Source organism: Falco biarmicus, chromosome 7, assembly GCF_023638135.1.
Source record: "Falco biarmicus isolate bFalBia1 chromosome 7, bFalBia1.pri, whole genome shotgun sequence".
NCBI lineage: Eukaryota > Metazoa > Chordata > Aves > Falconiformes > Falconidae > Falco > Falco biarmicus.
The window spans coordinates 47,454,316-47,479,122 of record NC_079294.1 but is presented as its reverse complement, the minus strand read 5'-3'; the positions used below and the strand labels follow the sequence as shown (position 1 = coordinate 47,479,122).

Here is a 24,807-nt window from a genome sequence, read left to right as displayed (position 1 = left end):
TGAAGGATTTTCAATAAGAAAGAGAAAATACTTTGTTCTTTATTTGCATATACGAAAGGAAACATACGTCTTCTCCTAGATCTGCTCCTCCTCCCAACGTGGTCCCAATCCTGCAGCCGAATCATCCCCGTCACCTCCAGCCTCCCTATATTCCCACACCTTCCAGCTCTCCACACCCCTGTTTTGGACTTCCCCCCGTCACCGACCCTGTGCCCACCCAGCCCCACTCCAGGCTGGAAGGTGGCTGATACACAAGCAGTTCAGGATGAACAGCAGAAAGGAATGCATTTCAACATTTGCACAAGGCTCTCCCTACGATTTTTTGGGAACGTCCATCTTCATATAGCCTCAGTCCTTTTGGAAACTTCAACTGGTCAGGTGCCAGAACCACCCGCACACCCTTGTTCTCCCCAGTTTCCATAACAGTGTTAGTAAAGCAAGGTTTCTCCTTATTGAAACCTCATTGTGCTTCGCAGATTAGTCCCCCCTGTGGCTTTCTAGTGTCCTCTGCCCTGTTACACCACTTAGAGGCTCCACCTACAGCCCTCTTCAATATTCTGTATTTCACATGCTACCAGCTTCACGCTGGACATTAGCAGTGCTTTTTCTTCCATAGCAGTCTAGCCCTAACCAAATTAAAAGCTTGCCTTATTCCCTTCTCCAGCCACACAGACACAGATCCCCTCTTCCCCTGCTTGCAACCACCACCAGCCTCACATCACTTACTTTTGGATGATACATTTCATCCAGAATTTTCTGTAGAGCCTCAGATCTTTCCGTTCACACTATTACGCTGCAGGTTTCATCTGCACAGCATTGCTAAGGTATCGCTTGGCCAAAACTTGAGGTTTGACAGCAAATAGTGCAAACATGGCCTTCCTTCCCTTATTCCCCCTAAACAGTGACTTCCAGGGACTGGTACTGTTTGGAGTTCAATGCAGAGCCTGAGAGTTGCAGTTCTACAGTCCGCACCTGTAGCTTGAATAAGAAAGTTGATGCTGATACTTGCTGGTCAGAGAGGAACAAGGCAGAGCAGGCTGCAAAGAAAAGCCTGAACTAGAGCCCAGAACACCAGACCATAAGCTGGGGCCCCTGCCCTACCAAAACCAGTTTGCCCACAGGAAGGTCTTTGGGCTTTGGTTTCCAGAAAAGGACAGCCTAAGCCATAACAGAACAGTTTGGCTGAGCAGCTGAAGAGGCATTTAAGTGCATGGTAGTACTAAAGCTAATCAAGTGCAAGCATTAATAATAAATAACCCCCACAAAGTAAGTCTATGGGGCTGCTCTTCTAGGGAGTCTTTTGCTGCAGGAAGAGATGACCATGTACCTGCTGCTCCCAGCATCGTGAACATGGGAATGACACTTTCCCACACTTTCCAGTAAAAGTTTCTTCCCAAGAGGTATACAGATTTACTAATATATTGCAACTTGCAGGAAGGGAGCGATTTAGGAATCAAGCAGAACTTTCAAATGCCTAACTGGAGCACAAAATTAAATGTATGTGTACTCTGTCCATCTCAAATGATTTGAGAGGTTCCCATTCCAGCGACAGAATGGTCTGCTTTGAACCAGTAAACCCACATCCCAGTTAACACTTAAACTAATACAAGTTTATGCCATGGAGTATACTACACATTTCATCCATGAAACGCCTTCTCCATGTGCCCTTAGTGATTCCTTCCCCATTCCCCCCAGTTCTCCCGCAGGGATCCCCAGCCTCCCACTTGCAGCCAGGACCACAGCGCTGTGATTAAATGTCTCGCCAGCAATAACCAACAATAACGTGACATCTGCTGGCTGTGCCGTGGAAGAGCTCGCATTGCTCTCTGCAGTTCCTCCGCCTTCCGACACGGCATTCGCAGTAAAAAGCATCATTCCTTTTTCCACTGAGACCAGATCTCACCAGGAACTAAACACAACGTGTTGCAGAGTTTCATTTCAATTCACTTGGGCCTAAGATGTCCATGTTTGTTGACAAAAAGCTTCAATACAATTTGAAATTAGGTTTATAACACGGTACAATGTATCTGGATTTCCTTTCAAACAGGGCATGACAAGGCGTGACCTGTGTGATGACATTTTGGGTGACAAATAAATCCAGTTTAGAACAGTCTCTGAAGCTGGCTGATTCACACACACAGCCCCCTTTTTATCGGAGAGCTTTCTGCAAGCTCACGTGTGTATAGGGACATCCCATAATTTCTTGTAATAATTTTTGTAGCCACATATGCACCCACTTGCATATACCTTACATATATGCATCCATGCATGCATGTTTGCGGACACGTGTCAGTGCCTGACTGGAAAGCAGTTACCGAAGCAAGGTGAAATACAGCTCAACAGAAAAGAAAGCGAAGCCTCTGCTCAGGGTGGAGGCGGTAATTTACCTGTTGCTGAAGTGAACTCTACAGAAATCCCCCAGGAATTGCAGGCGTGTAAGGGGAAAGCATGTCACTTGCCAGTAAGTGCTAAAGACCTGATAAATGAAGGATGAGTAGGGTAAGGAAAGGGGTGTCATACAGAGAGCAGGAGGCTGTCATTAAATCGTAAATAGTAACGTGTCACTACACGCACATAAAGAAAATGGTGGCCTCTGACAAGGGGGGCAAGCTCTGACAGTGCCTGGCAAAACACGTATCTCAGGATCAGAACGCAATACTGAGTCACAGAAGAAACATTTGCAATTGGGAGACTACATGGCTCTGTGCAGTCTTTTGGGAGCAATGCAAGGAACAGGCAGCAGCCACTGGACCATCTCCATCCCGCTGCCACGGTGCCCCCCCAGCCTGTGGGTGAGACTGGAGCTGTCGCTGCATGCCACTCCCGAGCAGCCCCCCTTGCTGCTGGGTACTGCAGGTCTGCACCTGCCCCACGGCCATGCTGCATGGCTCTGTCCATCGGTCCCAGCTCAAGCCCTGCTCCTCACCCAGGCTCACCTGATACTTCCTAAGCTTGTCAGGACTTCCTAGGCAGGGGCAAGCTCTCCCCTCTTGTCACTCGGAGGCACGCAGCTGCCTCGCCCCCATCCCTTCCCTACCATGGGCTCCCCAGTTCCTGGTAAATAAAACTTGCAGCTTTTATCTTGCAGCTTTTTTCAATCCACTCCGGAACCAACACACAATAGCTTCAAATCAGACAAGCGATCAATCATTTTGGAGGAAGAAACTAATCAAAATGCCAGCCAGTAACTGAAGTGCTCCTGCTTCCCACAGGCAATACTGAAATGCAGACTTTTACTCCTCCCTGGGCACTCCCTGGGTCAGCTCTGCAGTGGCGATGCTCTAGGGCTCCCTGATAAATAGTAAAGTTTCTTCAGGCCCTGTGGGCTTGAACCGCTCCTGAAATTATTTGCAGCAACCACAGCAGTCAGGATGGGGAGGGTCTGGTTCAGCTCCAACATAAACTGGAGTATGTTCTTCACTCCCATGTTCCAGGCTCTCCAAAAATACACCTCTAGGGTGCATCTGCTCCAGCAGCAGAGCAGCCAGCCCATGGAAGAGATGCCTTTTATTCTTGGTGGGGTTTTTTCAGTTCTGTTTATCCAACATAAAATAACTATCAGCAGCCCAGAGCATCACACACAAGTACTTACATCATCCAGGGAGGCAGCTCTGTGTTCTCTAGCTCTTGGGGTCACTCGTTTGGCCCCCAGATATAGACCTATACCCTATAGCTCAGCTACCAAGAACCTTCTACTCCAAAACCTGCACCATTCATCTTTATTATTCCACAAAGCATCCTGTGGTCAACAAGAAGGAATGTGTTTATTCTTAATTCAGTCTCTGGAGGCTCCTTTGAAACAGCCTGGGACGTGGTGGCGAAGCAGAGAGGCAGCAGTGATGCTGTGCTTGGGGATGTCTGGCTGCAACTCGCCTCCCTCACCTGGGACCACAATCTAGTATCCTGAAACACTGCAAACCATGGAGACCAAAAGGACATCAGACATTCAGACACATTCCTGGAGCCCACATCCACCAGTGCCTGAGAAACTCTTTTCCCATCGCCCTGGCATGGCAACTCGGTAGCCACCTACAGTGCGGCTTGCCATCAGGCCAGGAAGCAGGAGATGGCAGTGCCTCTGTGCTGGGCTCCAGCTCATGCTGAGCGTGTGGGGCTGGTCACTGCTGAAAAGCTGTGCCTATGACCCAGCTTCGTGCTGTCATTTCCCTCCTATCAGCTGCATCGCACTGCAAAAGGAGAACCAGGCCAGGCTTACCCGGTCCTTGCTTGGCTTTCAGGCCTGACCGCACAGAAACACAACTAAACCCGGACAGCACCTGCAAGCAGTAGCTTCTCAAGTGGTGCGATCAGCTGCTGCATTCACAATCCTTTCCTTTTTTGGGTGAACTAACTTTATTTTCCTTCTCCTAGGGCAGACTTGCATTAAAAACGAGTAAGGTTGAAGCACCGTGAGAACCTCAGATAACCCCTTCCTCCACTCCTCAAATTAGATACTTCAGCCTCAGGATGGAATTAATTAACTTCATTTTTCTCTTCTTATTAGATGACAGGAAAAGCACGGTTGAGATCCAGCAATAACACCTTGTCACCTTTGCTAAAAGGTCACATTTGGCAATGCCTGCCCTGCCGATGAACTCCAAAAAATAAATATCCCAAATTTCCAAACTCTGCCGAGTTTGGAAATTAATTGTCAAGAAGGCAGTGTCTGGCTCTGAGTCCACTACCTCTACTGGGCTTTGGACCAGCAGGTTGGTGAAAAAAACCTGTTAACACAGTAAGAACTGTCTTTCATATTTGACCACCTGCAGTTTAAACTGCCCTGGTCAAGCGTGTGGGGTAGGGCAGCAATCTGCTTCTGAGGGGGCTGGCAAAGCTCCTCTTAATTCAGATTCTCCACCAGCAGGAGCGAGTTCAGCGGGAAACAAAACAACATCAATACTCTGCGTGTTTCGGAAATGGTCTTTGCTGTTGTACATTTTTAGAAGACACTCCGGGCTCAGTAGCACTGTTATAATCTCCACAGCCTCCAAGGTCTTTAATTAAAACCAAATACCTACTGTGCCTAGCAGATGAATGAAAAATAGTTTTTTTTTAAATGGTAGTGATACTCCAGGAGACATTCTAAAGACCACACAGTGAGAACATAGGTGACATATGGTATTTGACTATTTTTTCCACTTCCTAGAGTTCCCATCCATCCATGACTATCCCTAGGTTGGCAAACTTGAGAAATATATACAAGTGAGGAGATAAATTACAAATTCTGACATTTTTGCATGTGTTTCTGAATTAAGGTAAGCACTGACTAGTTAATATTTAACTAAACAGAGCCCAACTTCTTATTCCTGAAGTCTGAAAATACAGCAGAGCTCTTGCTGCAGCTGGGAAAGCTGTGGCTGGACTACGGAAGGCTGAGGCTCCCAAACTGGCGTAAGACACAGATGCAGAGGACAGATGTGTCCCACTCATGAGAAGCAAACAGTGCAGCAAGAGACAAAAAACAAACCTGAAGAGGACACGTGCTGCTTCTCCTGGAGAAAGAGATGGTCCATGCCCAACTCCAGCTCCACAACGCATTTTCCTTGGGAAGCAGTGCTACTGCAAGGTGATGCTCGCAAGGGAACAATATGCATGGGAAAGCACTTCAAGTTTCAGACCAAAGACATTTTTTGCAGGGGGGTGGAAATAAAATAACACACTGCGAGTTTGACTCAAGACATGAAACTGGGATATGAGATTATTGTAATCAGTAACACAGTAAGAAATTTTCTCTTATCCTTGGGAAAGATATAAATGTTACTACAACCATCATTAAGCTTTACATGAGAGACTGTAATTTATATAGTCATTTTATAGCCTGTAACATTCATTTAGACTTACTGGAAAGCTAATAACTTATAGCTAATAACTTATAGCCAGCTTGTAACCAAATCTTTCTTAGAGAAACAGTGCTAGAGACAGCAAGGATTTACAGGTAGTTTGTATGGGTGTCTTCATAAAGAAACACATTAATTCTAGCAATAATTCAAATAACTCACTCTGCCGGGTCTCTCCATATTTAAATCAAACAGTCCATGGGTGCTAGAGGAGCCTCAGCTCCATATGGGCTCTCAAGGCCCTACCTCAGACTCAGTTTCCCACCAAAACAGAGAGCTTTTTCCACCAGGCTGGAAGGACCCAGCACGTGAGATATATTTGTACCGAGAAAAGGGAAAACAACATACTGAGCTATCAGTGATATTAAACACCTGGTCATTTCTTCCCTCAGCTTCCCCATGACAGTTTTCCACCACCGTCAAACAAGACACTGATACTCCCAATGCAACCAGACTTGCAAAGCATCCACGTCCTGCAGAGTGACTGGGACATCTCTTGTAAACACAGCAAACTCCACAGGCACCATGCGAGTACTTGTGCCCATTCTAACAAAACAACCAATAGAAGGAAAAAAAAAACAAAATTAAAAAAAAAAAAACAAACAACAGAAGAAACAGGTCTGACAGGGATCAGCTATCCTAGCTGTGCTCAGAAACTTGTCTACAGAAATCAAGGATTTCGCTTGCTTCCAACACTGGCTCTGTCCTTACTTGCTGCTGCTCCGTGCACTTCTGCTTTATCCAGGCATCCAGATCTTTAATGGGAGTTTTCCCAGCAAATTATAAGCCATCTGCATGCAGGCAAAACCCCTAAGTAGAACAGCAGTTATGAACACGTCTGCACACAGTGGCATTAAAAAGAGACAAAAATGTAAATAATGTAAAATGCTTGCATGTGTAATCTGAATTCCTTCTAAGGAGGAAGGATTGGGAAGAAACAGTCCAGTCCAGGGCACATGTCAGGATGTGTCCCCACCAACGTGCAGTGAGGCGATGCAGTGGAGGTGTACACTTTTGGGAATTTCTCGCGAGAGCAGCCAGTAGCAAAGACTGTCAGGGCAGGTCTGTCAGTGATGGCAGAGGGATGTCACCCAGATCCCAGTGACAGCACCAGCAAGCTAGTTCTGCAGTACAGAATAAAATCACACCAACACAGTGCTGGGACCATCTCCAAACCCTACCTGAAATGCTGAGAGGTCTCCAGTGTGTTGGGGAGCAGGAAAGGCACGCAGGCATCAGCCACCAGCACTGGTGTCACCAGGCAGCCTGTGTTGGCCATTTGGGCACCTTTGCATGGGATCAGGTGTGATCCACCACATAGCACTGCCCAGGATCTGGCTCAGAAATGGGATTGTAAACTGATATGTGTGCTTGCAATTGGGTTTTTAAAACACAGTTTCAACCCATTTTCTCCATTTTAAAACATTGCATCATTTTCAGATAACTTTAAGGAAAAACTTGGCTAGAACTACCATGCTATTGAAAAATGGTAGGACAAGTCAGCTAGGAAGTGAACTACAAGGTAGAGTTCAACCTGGAGAGTCACACAGAGGCAAGCAGTACCAGATGAACCTGAGCAAGGAACAGCTAAACACAAAAGGCAATGTTAGATTTACAACCTCACAGACCAGATAGCAAACGAAACAGGTAAGTGTCCACCCACAACTCTTCAGTATATTCAGTGGGACTTTCTGAGACCCAGAGTTTAACTTGCTGGATGTAACTGTTATATTAGACATATCATACCACATAATTAGTGCAGAAGCAAATATAATCATACTAGTGTTTCTTCATTTCATTTTGCATTGTCCTTCCACAGAAAATTTTCCTGTTTTGTGGGCAAAATGGAACAGAGGTGAACTTGCAAGACAACATAAAATGTCTATGTTATTTTGCATCAGCCTTGCACACAGTGTGCGTTCACAAGGCTCGTTCATAGGGAAGTGAGGTCAAAGGGACCATCAAAGAAACTTAGAGGGCAGGCAAAAGAGTCCTCCCTCGCAGCAGCCAGATCTGTAGATACGGCACACATGAGCTAGACAGCATTGAATACCAGCTTTAGCAGACAGACAGCACCTGGAGATGCATCCTCGCTGATGCAGAAGGATGTAGCACATGGGCATGTTGCAGCCTGGTCCTCAAGACAGTAAGGAGGGAAGCACAAGGACGGGTTGGTCCCTATCTAGTCACAGTCACAGGTGAAGATCTCCATCCTTTCAAACCCTTTCTGCGAGTACTGCATCCCATTTAGGAGAATGAACCTTACTGGAATAAGAACACGTTGCTTCTGTGTCCCTGAATAGGCTTCAAGTAGACCTCTGTGTGTGGCAGGCTTTGGTCCATGGCTAGATGCCAGTTTGCCCTCAAGAAGCCTAGATTCTCATATACTAGTTTCTTCTTCAGCTAAACCCCTGCTTTTGCCTGTGGGCAAGTGAAAGCGGGGGCTGGGCATCAGAAATCCTGCACCCAGGGAACAGGACTCCAAAAAAAGGTAGTTCATGCTCAGAGTTGAGGATAACCTGCTGTAATGTATCACAAGCTGATGATTTCTCAAAATGGCTAGGCAACTTAAGAACCAGGGGAAAAAAAAAAAAAAGAAAGTATGCTACTTAAAGATTTTTGTATGCACAGATAATTTAAATCCAAATTGCTGGCTTCCATCTGTGCTCTTGACTCTTCTGAGGATAAGCTATGCTCTGTCTCCCAGCAAGGTAACCATATCCACCAACTACTCAAAAACACAGTCTACAAGACAGGAGTCATGTCACAAAAAAGTGTCTTCAGTCTTTAGTTGCTCTTCTAAATGCCAGAGCTTGTTGGATAATTTTCCTCATCAAACACAAGCAACTAGAGAAGGGGTAGAGTTGTTTTGTGCTCTGGATTCTGGGCAGGAGTGTATCCCTGAGATCAGAGCTCATAAATCAATAAAACACGCAACTGCGAAAGTGGTCTTAGTCTTTGTATAGCGAAGAAGCCAATGATACAGTGTGGAGAAAAGGTTTCAGAGGAGTTTAATTAATTTAAACTGACTGTTATTCCATCAAAACATCAGACTTGTAGCAATGCTCAAGCGTTTGGCTGCACTATTTAAGAAAAATACAGTATGCTCTCCAAGGGTGAGGTGTGGTTTCAAACAGGATTTTAGGTTATGAATCTCCAGCTTACTCCCCTTTACACATTTTTCCCCTATTACCTCTCATTCTTGCCACATTTCTGTTTCATTCTGTACCGTTCCTGCTTCAAGTACATAAAATTGTGTTTGAGTTGCCCAGACTCTGAAGTGGTTCACTCACTTTTGGCAGTAGGTGCCTTGAAAAACAGCACTGCTCCTCTAGCCAATCCTGCTGCATAGTCATACATAAATGCATTTTTTTAACTAAGTCTCAATTTCTAACTGCAAAAAAATACACTAAAGACAGTTTAGGAAAAGACATAAACCTTTTCTTTGGTCAGAAAATAGTCTTATTAATAGTCCGTGGTTTATGCCTTATGACTTGTCTATACTGGGACATGCTAAGGTCTGAAGGAGTTTTGTCAGTAATATCTTAGTGCCAAAAAGGTTCCTCACTATTGAGATAATTTCTTACATTGATTTACTGTATCTGCCAGAGGCTTGGAATTGTCTTACATGATTTTGTTATGCTGGAGTAAAAAAAGCAAAAAGTCTTCAGCATACATCCAGTATCTTCACACTACTTTTTGGTATCAAAAAAATCCCAGCAGCACTGAAAGCTGCCTCTAGACATCTGCATACCATGACCTCCAATTTGAGATGAAACAGAAAAATGGGGGGATGGGCAAGAGAAGCAAATGCCCCCGACATTGTGCAGGGCTTTGGGAACAACAAGATCTGGCATCTTGGTTTGCTGTTCTGCTAAATTATGACTGAGTCAGGGTACAGCTGAGCCCCATGCACTTATTTAACATCCTACTGCCATCAGTCTGTTCATTTGAGGTTTTGGTTTCTTTTTTTGTGTGTGATTTGTTTTATTATTTTTTTTAAATGTATGGAGAGGAGAGGGAGATTTTAAAACACCAGAGGATGCTACTAACAGCTGTTCATGCACCCAGGAGGGGACTTGTTGTACCAGCACCACTGCCTGCCTTGTTGGAGGGACAGGGATAATAAGATCAGTCCCAGGCCGCTTCTCAGGAACCTCCTTGTGGGAGGGCTGGGGGTCTTTTTTGGCCTATAAAGTTGCAGGGAGGTAAAAGCTGTTGGAGAGGCAGCAGGGAGCCATCCCAGCACAACCCTCGAGTGGTGTGCCAGGTACTGCTGGTGCGTCGGGCTCCCCTTGATGCCTGAGAGTCAGTGATGCTTGACCTGAGAGTCAATGATGCTCCTCAAAAAGAGCTAGGAGTTTTCCTGCATGGAGAAAACTATCACAGCCCTGAGATGAAAACCACGGTGGAAGACTGATGCAATCCACTTTGGGAAGCCTACCAGAGCACACCCAGCAGGGCCAGGAACAGGCAGACATGGCCAGCTGACATAGTGCTGCTAGTTCTGGGGACAAGGAACGCACCTCTGAGGGGTCTGGGCAGTCGGCACACTAATCTACCTACCTTGATACCAGCAAACAGAAGCCAACAGTGGAGTTGAACTGTAATAAAAGATGCAATAAAGAAACTGGCATATTGAAAAGAGGTGCACAAAGTTAATTTGAGCACCAAAGTTAATGTTAAGTAGTTAATGTTAACTACTTAAGTAGTTTGTGCATAACATTAATGGCTCTCCCAGAGGAGAAATCAAAGATGCTCAGGGGGCTGGAGCCCCTCTGCTGTGGAGACAGGCTGGGAGAGCTGGGGCTGTTCAGCCTGGAGAAGAGAAGGCTGCGGGGGGACCTGACAGCACCTGCCAGTGCCCAAAGGGGCCGACAGGGAAGCTGGGGGGGGGCTTCTTACAATGGCATGGAGCGATAGGACAAGGGGGAATGGCTTTAAACTGAAAGAGGGGAGATGTAGATGAGATATTGGGAAGAAATTGTTCCCCGTGAGGGCAGCGAGGCGCTGGCCCAGGCTGCCCAGAGCAGCTGTGGGTGCCCCATCCCTGGCAGTGCCCAAGGCCAGGCTGGACGGGGCTGGGGGCAGCCTGGGCTGGGGGGAGGGGGCCCTGCCCGGGGCAAGGGAGGTAGGACTGGATGGTCTTTAAGTCCTTTCAACCCAAACCACTCTATGATTCCACGTATTATCAGGATTAAGTGAATAACTTACTGCTGATTTGCATTTTAACTGAAAATGCAAATCAAATTTTGACTGAAATAAAGCAAAAATTGATGTTTCCCTCTGCTTTTTCTCTTAAAAACTGATTCCTGAAACAATTCAGCGTTGAAGACAAGATCCAAAGGACAAGGTCCCAAACACTCAACCTGGAAGTGAGGGAAGTGTTGATGATGGGGAAAGATGCTGCTGCTTCCTCTTTCCCAGCCGAACCCTTTCTCTCTTTATCTGAGCTCTGCAATGAGTGAATTCTCATGTCATGATGTGTGTTGCGTTTGTTTGGGGAGAAGGTAGGATGAGGACAGAGGAACTTTCATGCTCTCCTGCTGTTTTTGTTTCTCCTTTGTATATGGTACTTCTAGTACGACAGAGATGTTAGGGCCTCCCTCTGTCACTGTTGTGCTTCCCACAGGGGATGCACTCCATGGCCACATTCTTCCTAAAATGAAGGCATGAACCTTTTGAATTGCCCTGGATCTAGTTCATTGGTTTATTTAGGCTTTTTTTATCCTCAATATTTCTGCATTTCAGGCGGATTTAACAAATAACTATGCCGTTCACCAAACCCTCTGCTCCATAAGGAAACATTCCTGCATCCAGAGGGCTCCTCCCAGAGTACACCTGTATTCTTACTAGCCACAGATTTGATTGAGGGAAAAAATAACCTTGTTTGAAAAGATTTAATGGGACTTCATTTCTGGATTCATATAAATTATTTAGATTAGCACAAATATGAATTCTGCAGTTGAGGAAAAAAACTTTTACTGCACTAAGGAAGCTGTTTTGATGTTTGATTACATTTTCTTTGAACTCAATTTTTTTAAAAAAACATACTACATTTTACCAGGTTTAACCTCTTTGACTTAATCTTTGAAGGCCTCAATTTCTTCCTAATTTGGTTAAAAAGCTTTCTGTTGTGTGCCTTATAAAGATTTCTTTGTTTTATTAAAAAATACATATATATATAAGAAAAGTTTCTCTTTATTAAAGTTTTAAGTTTTTTCAGTGCAGTAAATATTCCTTCTTGTTCAAGTGTGAAATGCTTAACACAAAGCAGATACTACCCCACACAGAACAATAAACCGGAGTAAACAACAGCAGATTTTGGTCAAGACATAAACTGCATCATGACCAAAGGTGGCAGTTCTTTTTGAATCTAAAATCTGAAAGCCTTTTCCTCCAGAAATCTGTGCAAGCTCTGGAAAATAAATATCACAGAAAAAATATTCCTGTTGTTCACCTACAAAAGCCTCCCACCCTCTGTACAGCCTATACCATTTAAACATAATTTTTGGTCCTTCAGCAAAGCAGCCCAGCGAGGCGGAGAAAAGGACTTTGCCTTGGTCTGTGTCGTGGAGAAGGGACCATGCTCTGCCTGATATTCTTCCTTTTTATTTGGCATTTGAAGACTACCTGAAGTTATTGACCTAATTAATGTGTTTAACATATCAGCCATGAAGTAGGTTCTTGACAACACACTCATTTACATTTATCCCTCAAAGAAGAAGAAGGCAAAATTCTCTACTTATACCAACAGCATTTTCTCCAGAAAACCGGCATAGAGTTTTTTTACTTATTTGGGGGGGTTGTTTGTTTGTTTGTTTGAAATCATATTTGATGGTTAAATTGTGTTTTCTGGGTGAGCTTTCAGAAAAGCTCTCCTCACTGTCATGCATTCAAACATTAAAACAAAGCAACGTTGGCACTTAACTGTTTTCAAAATACAAATGTGACACTGTAAGAAAATAGGGAAGAAAATCTGGGACATTGTCATGCCTGAAAATCTAGCTGCTACACCTTGGGACCTGGAAATGCCAGTACACCAGTCTGGGGCTGCTAAATAACACCGCACCTAGCCCTGAACCTTTTATCTAACCTATCTCTAAACTTGCCCCGTTTTCAGGAGCTCAGAGACATCAGACATCATTTTCCCACACCACACAGTGAGGAGGTCATGGGGTTGGTGACATTGCAGTGAGAGACACCAAATTTCTGCCGTGTGCTGGGACCTGACTTTCTCAAGAACAAAGCACACATGGACAAAGGCACCTGCCAGTACCCAAATATTTGTATTTGCACCTGGAATTTAACCATTTAAATAGCAATCAAATTGAACAGAGCACGGTACAAGTGCTTGGGTTGAGCCTGGGTGGAGAGACCGTGCCTTCATCACTGCTGCCATTACCTGTCCTGGCTGTACCAGAGACAGCTCAGATAGACCACCAACTTGCAGGCATGGTTTGACCATGGCCAGGACTCTCCTCTTCAGTAAAGCACATGGAAGGAATCATCCGTCTGTCACTACGGTATTATTTAAAATGTTCTTACTTTCTGGGGAACAGATGCATCCAAATCCAAGCTGATAATCAAACATGATCGTTTCAGTGGGATCCTCACCTGAACACAAGACACGGGCAGCAACATAATCCCTTCCGTGAATCCCCACAGCTCAGCCCAAGGCACAAAATAGTGCATGGGTATCTCCAACCTGGTGATGCACCAGGTTCTTCCAGGGTGTCCTGTTCAGGAAGGAGAGCTGGGCTGTACGCTCTGGCATCGCTGGATGGGTTCACATCTCCGTGCTGCTGGCAACTTACACATCCCACTGAAGTCAACAGGCTCTGCACTTGCTGACAACCATGAAAATAAGACAGCTAGTCTTGCCAGCATTGAATTCTTAAAAAAAAAAAAAAAAGGGGGGGGGGGGGGAGGGGGGCGGGGAAAATGTACTCTTCTCCACTTTTGCATGGTTTTAAAGCAATTTTCCAAAACAGACATCACTGCGATAGCATCTTGGTACAGGCTGTAAATCAGCAGTAAGGAGATGAAAATTCAATCCGAGGCTCTCAATAACACTACCCAAGAGAAGAAGATAAAGAGCAAAGGGAATTGGACCTCAGTCTCAGCCTTGCACTCCAGCAGATTTCAAGAGGATAACCGTCAGAAAATTGGCCATTAAAGCAAAGTATCTGAGTGCCTGCTGACAGACGGGAACGCACCACTGAACGACCCAGGGCCAAACTACCACGAGTATCTCAGCGGTTCGGGAAAATGTCATGGCTAATCTCGAGGCAGATGAAGTATCTAAAAGCAGTAAGTAGGTTAGTGCTCCATGGTCCAGAGCCAGCAGCCAGTCACAAATGACCTGTACAAACACAGGCAGAGTCCAAGCAGCACTTTGATTTCAGAGATGTCCTCAGACAATTGCGTACACGCTCCAAGACTATTTGGATGCTAAAGAGTAATACTAAATTGTTTTATTTAAAGAAATCTTTACGACAGGACAATGAATTAGAAAAATCGATAATTTTTCTAACACTCAAAGAAAGTAAAATAGAGGATTTGGGGCCAGGGAGCAGATGGAGCAGAGAACTGCAATGGAAGAATACAGAAGGACAGGAGCATCCAAGTACCTGACAGTGCAAGTCAGCTATTTTAAAAGAGATTTGTGTGTATGTTGTTGGTATATTTGTGCCGACCTTCTTTGACCTCATGTGACTTTGTTTTCCATGCTCTGAAACCAGCGTGGGCCACGTGGGGAGAATAGAGCGGAGAAGTGAGAGGACGAGACGGGTGAGAGCGGGGAGAGAAGAGGGCGACCTCCCTCCAGTCACCCTCCCCTCTTCACCCTCCTGCCTCTCCCTTTGTTTGAGCACTAAATTTGACTCCAGCTGGAGGGAAATGAGATCAAGTGCCTAACTAATACTCTGAGGGGGAAAATGGCTAAATTGAATTTTCTCGTAACGCAGCAGAACGCTGGCGAAGACCCGCTCTGTGCTGCCCTGCAGCAGCAGCCCCTGGGGCAGCCAGCTGCAAAGACAAGCCCTGCTCTGCATTAAGATGATAAAATGACAAACCAAACTCAGTAGGGAAAAAAAAAAGCCAAAATACACAAACATGAATAATAACACTGAAGAGAGGATCTTTACATTAAAAATTAATGGCAGCTGGCTAACGGGCACTAGCACGTTGCTGCAGGGCTCCTGCACACCTGTGTGTGGACTTGCCCGAACAGAGAGGACACAGAGAAGGGATGCAAGAAGGCACTGGGGAGATATCACAGTATTAGAGGAGCAGAGAGCATAAACAGGGAACATTTTGATTTAAAAAAACCCAAACCACAAACCCTCAAGCCCTCTGGTGCTGGCTTTACATGACAAATTTTGAATTCACCAAAGTGGATCAGTTTTCTTTAGCCTTCAGTTGAACCAGGGTTTTACCCTGCCAAAAATATCGACAGTAAACGGTTTGGAGGAAAAATGTCACATATTAAAATAAAAAGATAAATATTTAAAAGAACAAAGCAAATATAATTCCTTAATTCCCACTGAGGGAAATGTGTATAAGAGAAACAGAAGTGTGTCTACCGAGAAGAATATTTGATTTATTCTGAGAAAAGGAAATGTCTGTATTTCCAGCACAGCACTTGCCTTTTCCATATAAGCTTACTAAAAGACCAAGAACTGTCCCAGGCTTGTCCCAGTAACACACCTGTGACTCCCATTTACCATTCCCCTCTGATTTTTCAGATTAAAGGGGCACTCCCAGCTGAACCACACACATTTTGTCCCAACCAAACAGGTTTTTAATGCTAATATAGAAATGCTAATATTAGCACTATATAGTGCTAATCTAGAAGCACTTTACAGTGTAGAAGAGAAAAACTGGAAAATATTTTTCCAGATCTCATTTTTCACTGGCACCTTGTGTTAATCAACCCAGGACAGCCAGCTATGCAGTCAGTGTCCTGGTATATTTATTGAGGATATTAGCAGGAGAGAGAAAAACACAGCTTTAAGTCTGAAAAATATTAACTGGAAATGTTCCTATTAATAAGCCAGGGTGAGAGACAGGACTCAATATATGAAATTATTGTAATCTGGTTCTTGAATCTGTTTAGACTTGAGTAGATGCCTTCCTTTAAGTCAGAACCAGGCAGAGGCTGATGGTTTCAGTGGCTGGGTATTTTCAGCATGGGCAGGTGCATCCATCCTGGAGGATGCAGGGAACAGAGCAGGAATCCTGTCACCTCCCAGCTCAGGAAGCTACGAAGCCCATTTGGCAACACTAAACCTTTTCACATGGACAGGTCGACATAATTTCCTCCAAATTCTCTTGAGAAAAGAGGCATGGAGCTCGCCTGCAGTAGCTGCCAGCAGAGCCTGGACTTCAGGAGCACAGCCCCCAGCCTCGAACAGGCGTAGGAAAGGTTTTGACCACCAGCCAGAGGCTATCGGCTAGCAAGGTTCATACCCTGGGTAAAATAACAGCATGATTACCGGGAGGTTCTCCAGACAAACAATTAGAGCATAAAATCATATTATTACCCGCTACTTGCACATGTTTGAGGCTCACAGTTCACTTTGCAGAATCTGTCCTCTCGGTGGGGGGAGGAGAGCAGCGTCACAGGGCTAACTGGAGGACGTGGCAGTGTTAGGAGGAATAGTCAGGCCACACTTGCTTCCACTCTGGGTTAAAAGTTTTGTTTAGAAATGAGCACAAAATGAATTGGCACACACATCAAATGGGTCAAAATCCGACTTTTTGGTGTTTCTGCTAAGGACCTGGGCTTGCCACTAAGTTACGATTAAATGAGTTGCCTAGACAGCTCCCCTAAACCAAGTGTGTGTGACCAGCTGGTGCTACCGGGAAGATAAGATGGTCTCTTACAGCTTTAAAGCATACTAGGTTAATGAAAACATTCACTGAAATTCACTTCCAGCCAACGCACATCCAGTTCAGCTTGTGACAATTGCACTGTGTTACTTGCTTGGGATGCTGCCTTCACACTGATTAAAAAAAAAAAAAATGGTAGAGTGAAAACAGTTCACTGGCAAAATCCTGACACTTTGGGATTGTGCAGGGGAAAAAAAAGAGTACAATGAATCTGCTTTCACATAAGATTTCTAAAATAGGATTTTTGGTTGTTGTTTTATGTGAATCACATAGAGATTGTAGAGGAAAAAAAACACAATGGAAAGCTACAAACAACATACACTTCTGTCCTCAGTTCAGTGCAAAAGTCCTTCCCCTAATAAAAAAAAGATCAATGAAGCTATAAAACTTTAAATGGCAGGAGACTGTTTAACTCAGCTAACAGGGCCATGGAGAAGAACCCGACACCCTGCAATTTCAAGTGTCTGCAATTTATTTTAAGACGATGCCCTGTGGCAAAAGCATCCCGGCTTTCACAAAAGGCTGGATGGCAAATCCCATGTGATTTCAGCTCGCTGTTACACAGACCACAGTGCTACCACGTATGGTGCCAAGGGCAAAGAAGAAACACCGAGCCAGGAATTTCTGAACACGTTTCCAGCAAGGATGCTCCCACAAGGCTGCGTGAGGAATCACACAGCTCCTACTGGGTATGGATGCTGGGATCATACGGAAGGGATGATTCAGTGCCCAGCTCCTCAGATTCCAATTTCCTAAAGCATGGGGGAAAGGAAGGCAGAGGGTGGGAGAACCTCAGGCAGACTGAGCAGACACTCCCAGCTAGACTGCGGACACGGGTGGGTATGCACATGCCCCCAGGTTTGCTCTGCTCTGTCTTTAATTCAGCAACACCAGTGAAGCTCCAACGAAAGGGAAAGCTGTGATCATGCTGGTAGTTAACAATTATAACCTACATAATTATGAGCTGATTGGCTTGATGTTGCTCTTGGCTAGAAGCACGGAAAGTGTGACACAAGACTGGGTAAGTAAATAATTAAAGATTGGCTCATTAATTAATGCAATATTTTGTGGCAAAAAAAAAATAAATCCACAGAACAGAAAAAAACCAGAATCAATTTTCAAAACGTTCTTCACTCAATGCTGGGATCAGAAGTTAGTTGGTAAAAATAACTATGTCAAATTAATGCCATTAGTAGCTTTGTTAGGTACTACCCGGTGTTATGATTACTAATTTAAATAGGATCTCACAAATTATAAGTAGCGTCGTCAAGCCAGCACCCAAGAATGTGATAGATTTCACAATGCAACTTAAGGAACCATGCAAGGATGTGTATCTGGCCCCTGTAAACATGCTGATTAAACAGCTGCAAGAACCTAACCTGGATGAAAAAAAATATTGTTTCCCTTACATAAAAAAATATCTTTGGACAGCAGCTTTTGTGAACAGCCTGCGGCAGCAACCAGCATAGCAAATTTCAGCGCAAGTGGTTAAAGATTGCCAAAATTCCCAGACCCGAAGACAGAAGTGTAATGCCAAGACTTGCCAGGTAATCTCAATTACGGGTAATCTTAATCCCGAGCAGCTCCCCAGGTGTGCCGAGTATTGCTAAACAAACCCCACTGTAGCACCAGCCCTCCCGACAGCAACGCGAGGGCTTGCTTCACCAATCCCATGCATGTTGGAAACTTGGGAAACACAAGGAAAACAAGCTTGAGTTTGAGGAAGCTCAAGTACTGTGAAAAGGGTGTCCCCAAGGCAGTCTGGGCTGGCAGGAGCCAGGATGTGACCCAGGGAGGGCTCAGGTCTGCCCCTCAAGGACCACCCCCCACCAGCAGCCTCCCTGGGGAGCGGGACCCTCCCTGTGTTTACCCAGCCTCTTTCTCCAGCCCTCAGATCCTTCCTCCACCTGCATGGAGGCTTCAAGAGTGACTGCCATTCATGACATCCTCTACATTTTTATTTTTTTCCTCTCTTTGCTTCCAGCCTTGGCAGGGTTTTAACAACACACTGCCGTGTTGCTCTTTGGCTATGATACGTGCTATCAGCCACTGAATAAAACATACAGATAGTGAAGCTGTGAGTAGCATAAATTCAGCTTTGCTTTCCCACAAATACAATTTTGCTTGTGTGTTCTTATTTATTGTTAAGACAGTAGCAGGTTAAATCTGCCTCAGATTGGCCCACCTGATATAAATTAACCCCCTTTTCCACATATGATTTATTTTGCTTTCATCTTCTCAAATCTGGCTCAAAATACAAATGCAGTAAAAACAGGTTTTGCAAACTCTAGGGCCAGTAGAAATCTTTTCATCCAGGCTGCTTTTAATACTGTACTGAAAACCTTTCTCTTAGCATACCAATGCTTCTCCACAGCCCCTGCAATGTGAGCATTGCAGCACACCACTACCACATGAAAATCTGGAAATAAAACTGACTAAAAAATGGGCTACAACAACTCCCATTATTCCAACCAAAAGAAAAGCTCTCCGCTATCGCCAGATTCCTGCCACCGGGTTATTTATTTGGCTTTTTTCTCTGTGCGTGTGTCTAAGAAGTAACCCATTTCTTTTCAATATTCACATTCCCGGTGAAATGTAAGCCTCTTTTTTAACCACTTTGTCATTTTTCTTCTACACATTTCAAGTTCCCCAGTGCTTTAACTTCATCTGTCCTGATGAGACTTGGGACAAGAATACAGCTGCTGCACTTTCCTGAGAGCAGTTTCCACTCCACGTGTCAAAGAATATATTTACTGAATACGTCAGTTTTAACCTTAAAGGACTGAGGAAAGCGTGAAAGTCCAAATGTTACTTTCAGCATCCTCAACCCAACCATACCGCATAAATTCGCATAATGGTATAAACTGAAAATGAGCAAGGCACACGGAGGGACGCAAGGCAGAGTATATAATAAAACCATTTTAGTACTAATTTTCAGTTATGTGGCTTGCTTTGGCATGGTAATAAATCACAGAAAGCCACTCAGATTGCCTCAGTCTTGGCAAAATAATTGCCTTAGAATAGGTTTCCACAGTCTCGGGTCCAAAGCATGATGAACAGCAAATTGAACTGCATTTACTCATTTGAGGAAAAAGACTGTTTCATTGCTTTCCTTTGGAGCCACCTTTTGGAATAAACTCCAATGATTTGGAGAAGTTGGTGGTTGCGAAAATACCTCCATGCAGGCTCTGAATGATAATTCAGCCAAAGGCTTGATTACATTGTGAAAGAAGCAGAGCCATCGGTCACTGGAGTGCTCGCTGTGTTCCCACCACCTTTGTGCCATGCGCCGCTGGCCCGATGAAATGCCTGCCAGCAAGATGCTGTTCAACTTGGTTCAAAAGGGAAAAAAAAAAAAAAAAAAGTATCCACATGAAAGCAGGCCCACGTTTTTTTCCTATAAACCCAAATTTTACTGGCAAACACTGGATGTTTGAGTCAAATTATTTCCTTTATTTCCAGAACAGGTGTGTACAGAGGGTCTACCCTGGTCCCCAGGACTTGTGCAGAACAGGGTCCCTAAGCGGTGCTCTGCAGCTCTTCCATTAAATCCATGCCCCTTATGCTGGTAGCAGTGAAGCTGATAATAACGCCCATTTTCCTAAACGCTGCCAGGGTTCAGGGAGCTTCCAGCAACCCCAAAAGCAAAACCTCTTTTAGATCTGGTTGTAGACGGAGCAAGTCGGTTAACGAGAATAAAATCTCAACTACAATGGGGGATGGTTCCTTCTAAGACAGTTCTCCTCCAGATATTCTGAATTTCTTGTTGGTTTCTTTTCCCATCACTCCTTTTCAAGCAGCTGACAGGAGGGATTTTGAGATGAAATGGGGCTACTGCTCTGACATCCCTAGGGGGGCTGGGGCTGCTCATGCAGACTGCTGGAGACAGCCCACACAAAGCAGGTGGTTGGACACCCCTCACAGCTGGTGCAGAGGAACAGGGGGCTCCTGACCCACCGCAGACCTTGGGAGGAGAGGGTTCTTTTAATAGAGATGCTTTTTTACCTCCGGTGATTTAAATTAGTGCCTGGACAACCAGACTAGGCAGATGGGGACCTACAGCTGATGGGATTCCAGGGACCAGAGGACCTCAGCTTGGGCACCACACATGCTGCAGGCACGGAGTGTTGCAGGATCAGGCAGCTGAGTCTTCCAGTCATGGTAACTAAAGAAGAATCAAGACTTGCCTGTCTAAACACTCAGTTTAACATTCAGATCCCAGACACTAAAGGTAAAATACATATAAAGTTTCACAAAATCCAGAGCATTAATTATACAGCACAGGCAGAACATGGCAGGGGGTGCACACCCTCCCTGAGTCTGTGATCTCGTGTTCTAACTTCACACCGTCCTTTGCTTTTTAAGAAAAGGCACAAAGCTCACCACCCCTCTGTACTCGGGCAGCTCAAATCTGCTTGAGACTGTGGTCTGCCCACTCCAGTCTCCAAGCTTGCTGAATGTACCGAAAGAAAAGGAAAATTCAGGCCTTATTTCAAATTTCAACTAAAGACATCTGCTGCCTGATGACTCTCCCAGGCCTCTCTCAAAAGCAGACCAACAGATGCCTGCAGAGCAGGGATATTTACATTTTGCACATAAAAATCTTTATCCTTTATCTTTAACCAGTGAAACAAGCTAAGTCTCCTATTTTGTTACCAACCTCTCCAGAATCCAAACCAGATGCCTTCAGCCATGACTCTACTTTGAAGGATGCATCTCTTTAGTAATTCCCTAGCTGAAGCAGGAGTAACATTACCCAACGACACACAAGCCTGAAGCTCGCTGTCCACCATCTCAGCGCACCAAAACTTGGCCGAGCCTACCTGTCACGAGGAAGCTGCACCGGCCAGCACCCGCCTCGTTGATGATGTTGCAGTTGTAGATGCCGTAGCTGTCGCGGGAGAGGCTGCTGACGGTGTACTCGGTGGAGTCCTGCATGTCGAACTGGCCAGTACGCAGGAGCTTGCTGCCCAGGCGCCACTCGTAGGTGAGGACCCGGGTGGGATATGCCCTCAGGACCCGGCAGCTCATGGTGATGCTCCGGCCTTGACCTTGACGAATCTCCAGGAAGGTGGGCTCCACGGCTGGGGGGTCTGTGGGAGACAAGGAGGGAGAGCAGGAGATTCGTAAGCGAATTAGCATGAAAGACAGAGTTAACCAGCCACTGCTGAAAGGCTCGAGCACCGCAGCATCACCCGGCATCCACGAGAGGAGAGCTCAATAACAATAAGTACACAATCTCAATAGATACCAATCAGCTAGTAACAGAAATGTACACATCCAAAGCATTGCATCCTGCTTATTGATGTTTTCTGATGAGTACTTAACGACATCGTGCTGCTTTGCTGATGTTATCACTCGAGATGCATCGAGAGGTCCTGTGCCCATGCAGCCCGGGAGGTTCAGCCCTCCCAGACCTCACAGGGGAGCCACAGACTGCAAGACATGGGACTTTCTGAAAGAGGAAGGGGGAGCAAAAGAGATAAAAGCCCTGGCTTGGTTCAGATGAAGTGCACAAGGCAGCAATGACTGTGGCACAGACTCGAGGCAGCGATTCTGTGTTCAGTGGGGGACCTGACTTTGCAGTGGCAGATGATGGACTGATGAAGCAGCACAGATACCCCTCCACATCCCATCCCAGCAGCTACCTTCAGGCTTCAACAAATACATAATCATATATTAATCTTTTCTATCCACTCAGGTGGTAGTTTTGACATTACAGTAAGCACAGAACGGGCCGTTTTCCCATAACTTGAATTAAACTGCATTTTAAATAATTCAGATTTGCAGCTACAAACTGACAGACTTTTGATTCCAGCAAAATACAAAATAAATAAAATATAGCCAACATACAGTGTATGCAAAAACCTAACTTCACTCTCCCGTTTGCCGTTTGATAACTTCAATCATTGCAGAAGTATAAGGGTAACCTGGACAGAATAATGCTGGCACTTAATTCTTGTCAGCAGAGTTATTTAGATCAAGTAGCATACGTGAAAAACGTGCATGTGTTTGCACTTGTATCCAAAACAGTGAGTAATAAGACATTCTGCCCCTTAAAAAAACCCAAACAAAACAGCTCATTTTTTAGCCGATGAGAAAGAAGAAACCTTGAAAGCCTCCTGTGCCACTAAGATACATGAAATCTCCGCATCCATATTAAAAGAGCTGTCTCACAGACATAAAACATAAAAATATAAAAGCCCTGACAAGAGAACAAACTTCACAGAGTCATTGTTGTGCTCCTTTCAGAAGGAGCTCTCTTTCACCATTCTCTCTCCAATGGCATCTTGTCCTCAGGTTCTTCATTCGTTGGCTTCCCCATCACAGATAGCAATAACCTTCAGGCTCCTGATATTGAATTCCCGACGTAATGGAAACTGTGAACAGATGCCCTCAGCTCCACTAAATTAGGAGCTGTACTTGCACATGTACCGCTGGTCCCCACCTCCTGCTTAGACAAGAATCCAGCTAAACACAGAGTACTTGAAATTAAGGTAAATGCTGAAGACTGTCACATTAAGACAACATGTTTAGAGCTCATGACGTCCAGCTATTGCATTTGTAGCTCATTGCAATAATCACCATTTGCCTTGTATCACGATCCAAGTTTGGAATTACTGGGAGACAACCACGATTCAGCAGCAAGGTGAGCAGAGAGGCAGCAGTGGTGGATAGCATCAGAGGTGGGATACAGGGCTCAGTGGTACAGGGTGATGTAATGGCAGATATTAACTTTGAGGACAATTGCTCCTGACTGAGATTCCCCCAAAAATGACTGATGAAGAAGAGATGATGTGGAAACTACTGATTCAAAACTCCATCGATCCAAGCCTGACCTTTCTTTTTCGTAGATTAAATACCATATAGCTCTGTATAATCTTGAAGCCAGATTCCTAACTGGTCCATGGACTGCAGTACAGCCACAAATAACTGCAAATAAAAGGCCAGAAATCCTAAATCTTCAATACCACATGCCTTCTTTCCATTGATAATACCCCCCAATTTTGTGTCATCAGAAAATTTCATTACGGTACAACTATTCTTTGCACCCAGGTACAGAATACAAAATACAAAAGAAGATAAATCCGTAAGAAATTCCACCAGTCTCTCTCTCTCCAACCTGATGTTTGCCCTTTCAACACAACTCAATAGCATCTTCATCTGCCCTCACTGTACAGTTTCTCCACCTTATTCTGCTTCACTAATAGCATCCCAAGGCAGCAGCTTTGCAGGGAATTGTTGGCTTAAAGATAAAAGTTATTCTAGGGAAAGAAAATGTGTCAGATCTCAGCTTTCTTCGAAGGGAGAGCTGTTCAGCTAGTGAAGCCTGACCTACCTTTCACAGATTATCATATCTTCCTCTAACCGCCCTGTTTTACAATTGTTCATACTTTCCAAATACCCTCTAAATCATGACATATAGTGGATATCAGATAAATTACTAATCAAATTTACTAATATTGGCTGTTGCCCAGGCATTTCTCCACCCTGAGAAGCTCTCCTGGTTTTCTTTCCATTTCAGCTGTGATGCTGCCATATCCCCAACCTCTTCCACCCTACTGCCTTTACCCTCATAGCCAGCACCAAAATACACTTTTAAATCCAGGTGAAATTATCACCAGCTTTGAGCAGGACGCAGATTACCTTATAAAATAATACAACATAAGGATGCTCAAACAGCATCTAACCGAAGACCCACCTGGCCCGGAATCCTCCACCGGTCCTGAGCGCCTGGGGGCCAGGGAGAGTGCAGAGGGCACTGGACAGCTCTGGGACAGGAACTTTCTGAAAGCTATGTGATGTGTAAATAGCCTTTAATGGATGATTTGGCCATCATTTTCTCCCGTTACTTACAAGCTCATTTACTGTTTGAATACCCAAGACGTGTCCACAATTTGTAATAACATCCCCTTTTGTTTTGCTGTTTCTATTTGATGCACCATATTCAGCGAAGAATATTTATCTGTTCACTTCTCCATGGCAGTTCTGCTTTAATGACTTTTAACTTATATTGGTACTCCATCCCCTCTTTCTTGTTCCCCTGGCTTATTTACTTATAAGATGCTTTAAC

General features: G+C 44.8%; 1 protein-coding gene across 1 annotated transcript in view; it reads right to left on the bottom strand.

Moving 5' to 3' along the window:
- The window catches only part of MDGA2 (MAM domain containing glycosylphosphatidylinositol anchor 2), a 394,454-nt gene that overhangs the window by 64,631 nt on the left and 305,016 nt on the right, over positions 1-24,807 (bottom strand). Inside the window, exon 9 of the mRNA XM_056347493.1 lies at positions 21,557-21,826. Within this exon, the coding sequence (XP_056203468.1) occupies positions 21,557-21,826 (270 nt within the window). The remainder of the gene's footprint in view (positions 1-21,556; positions 21,827-24,807) is intronic.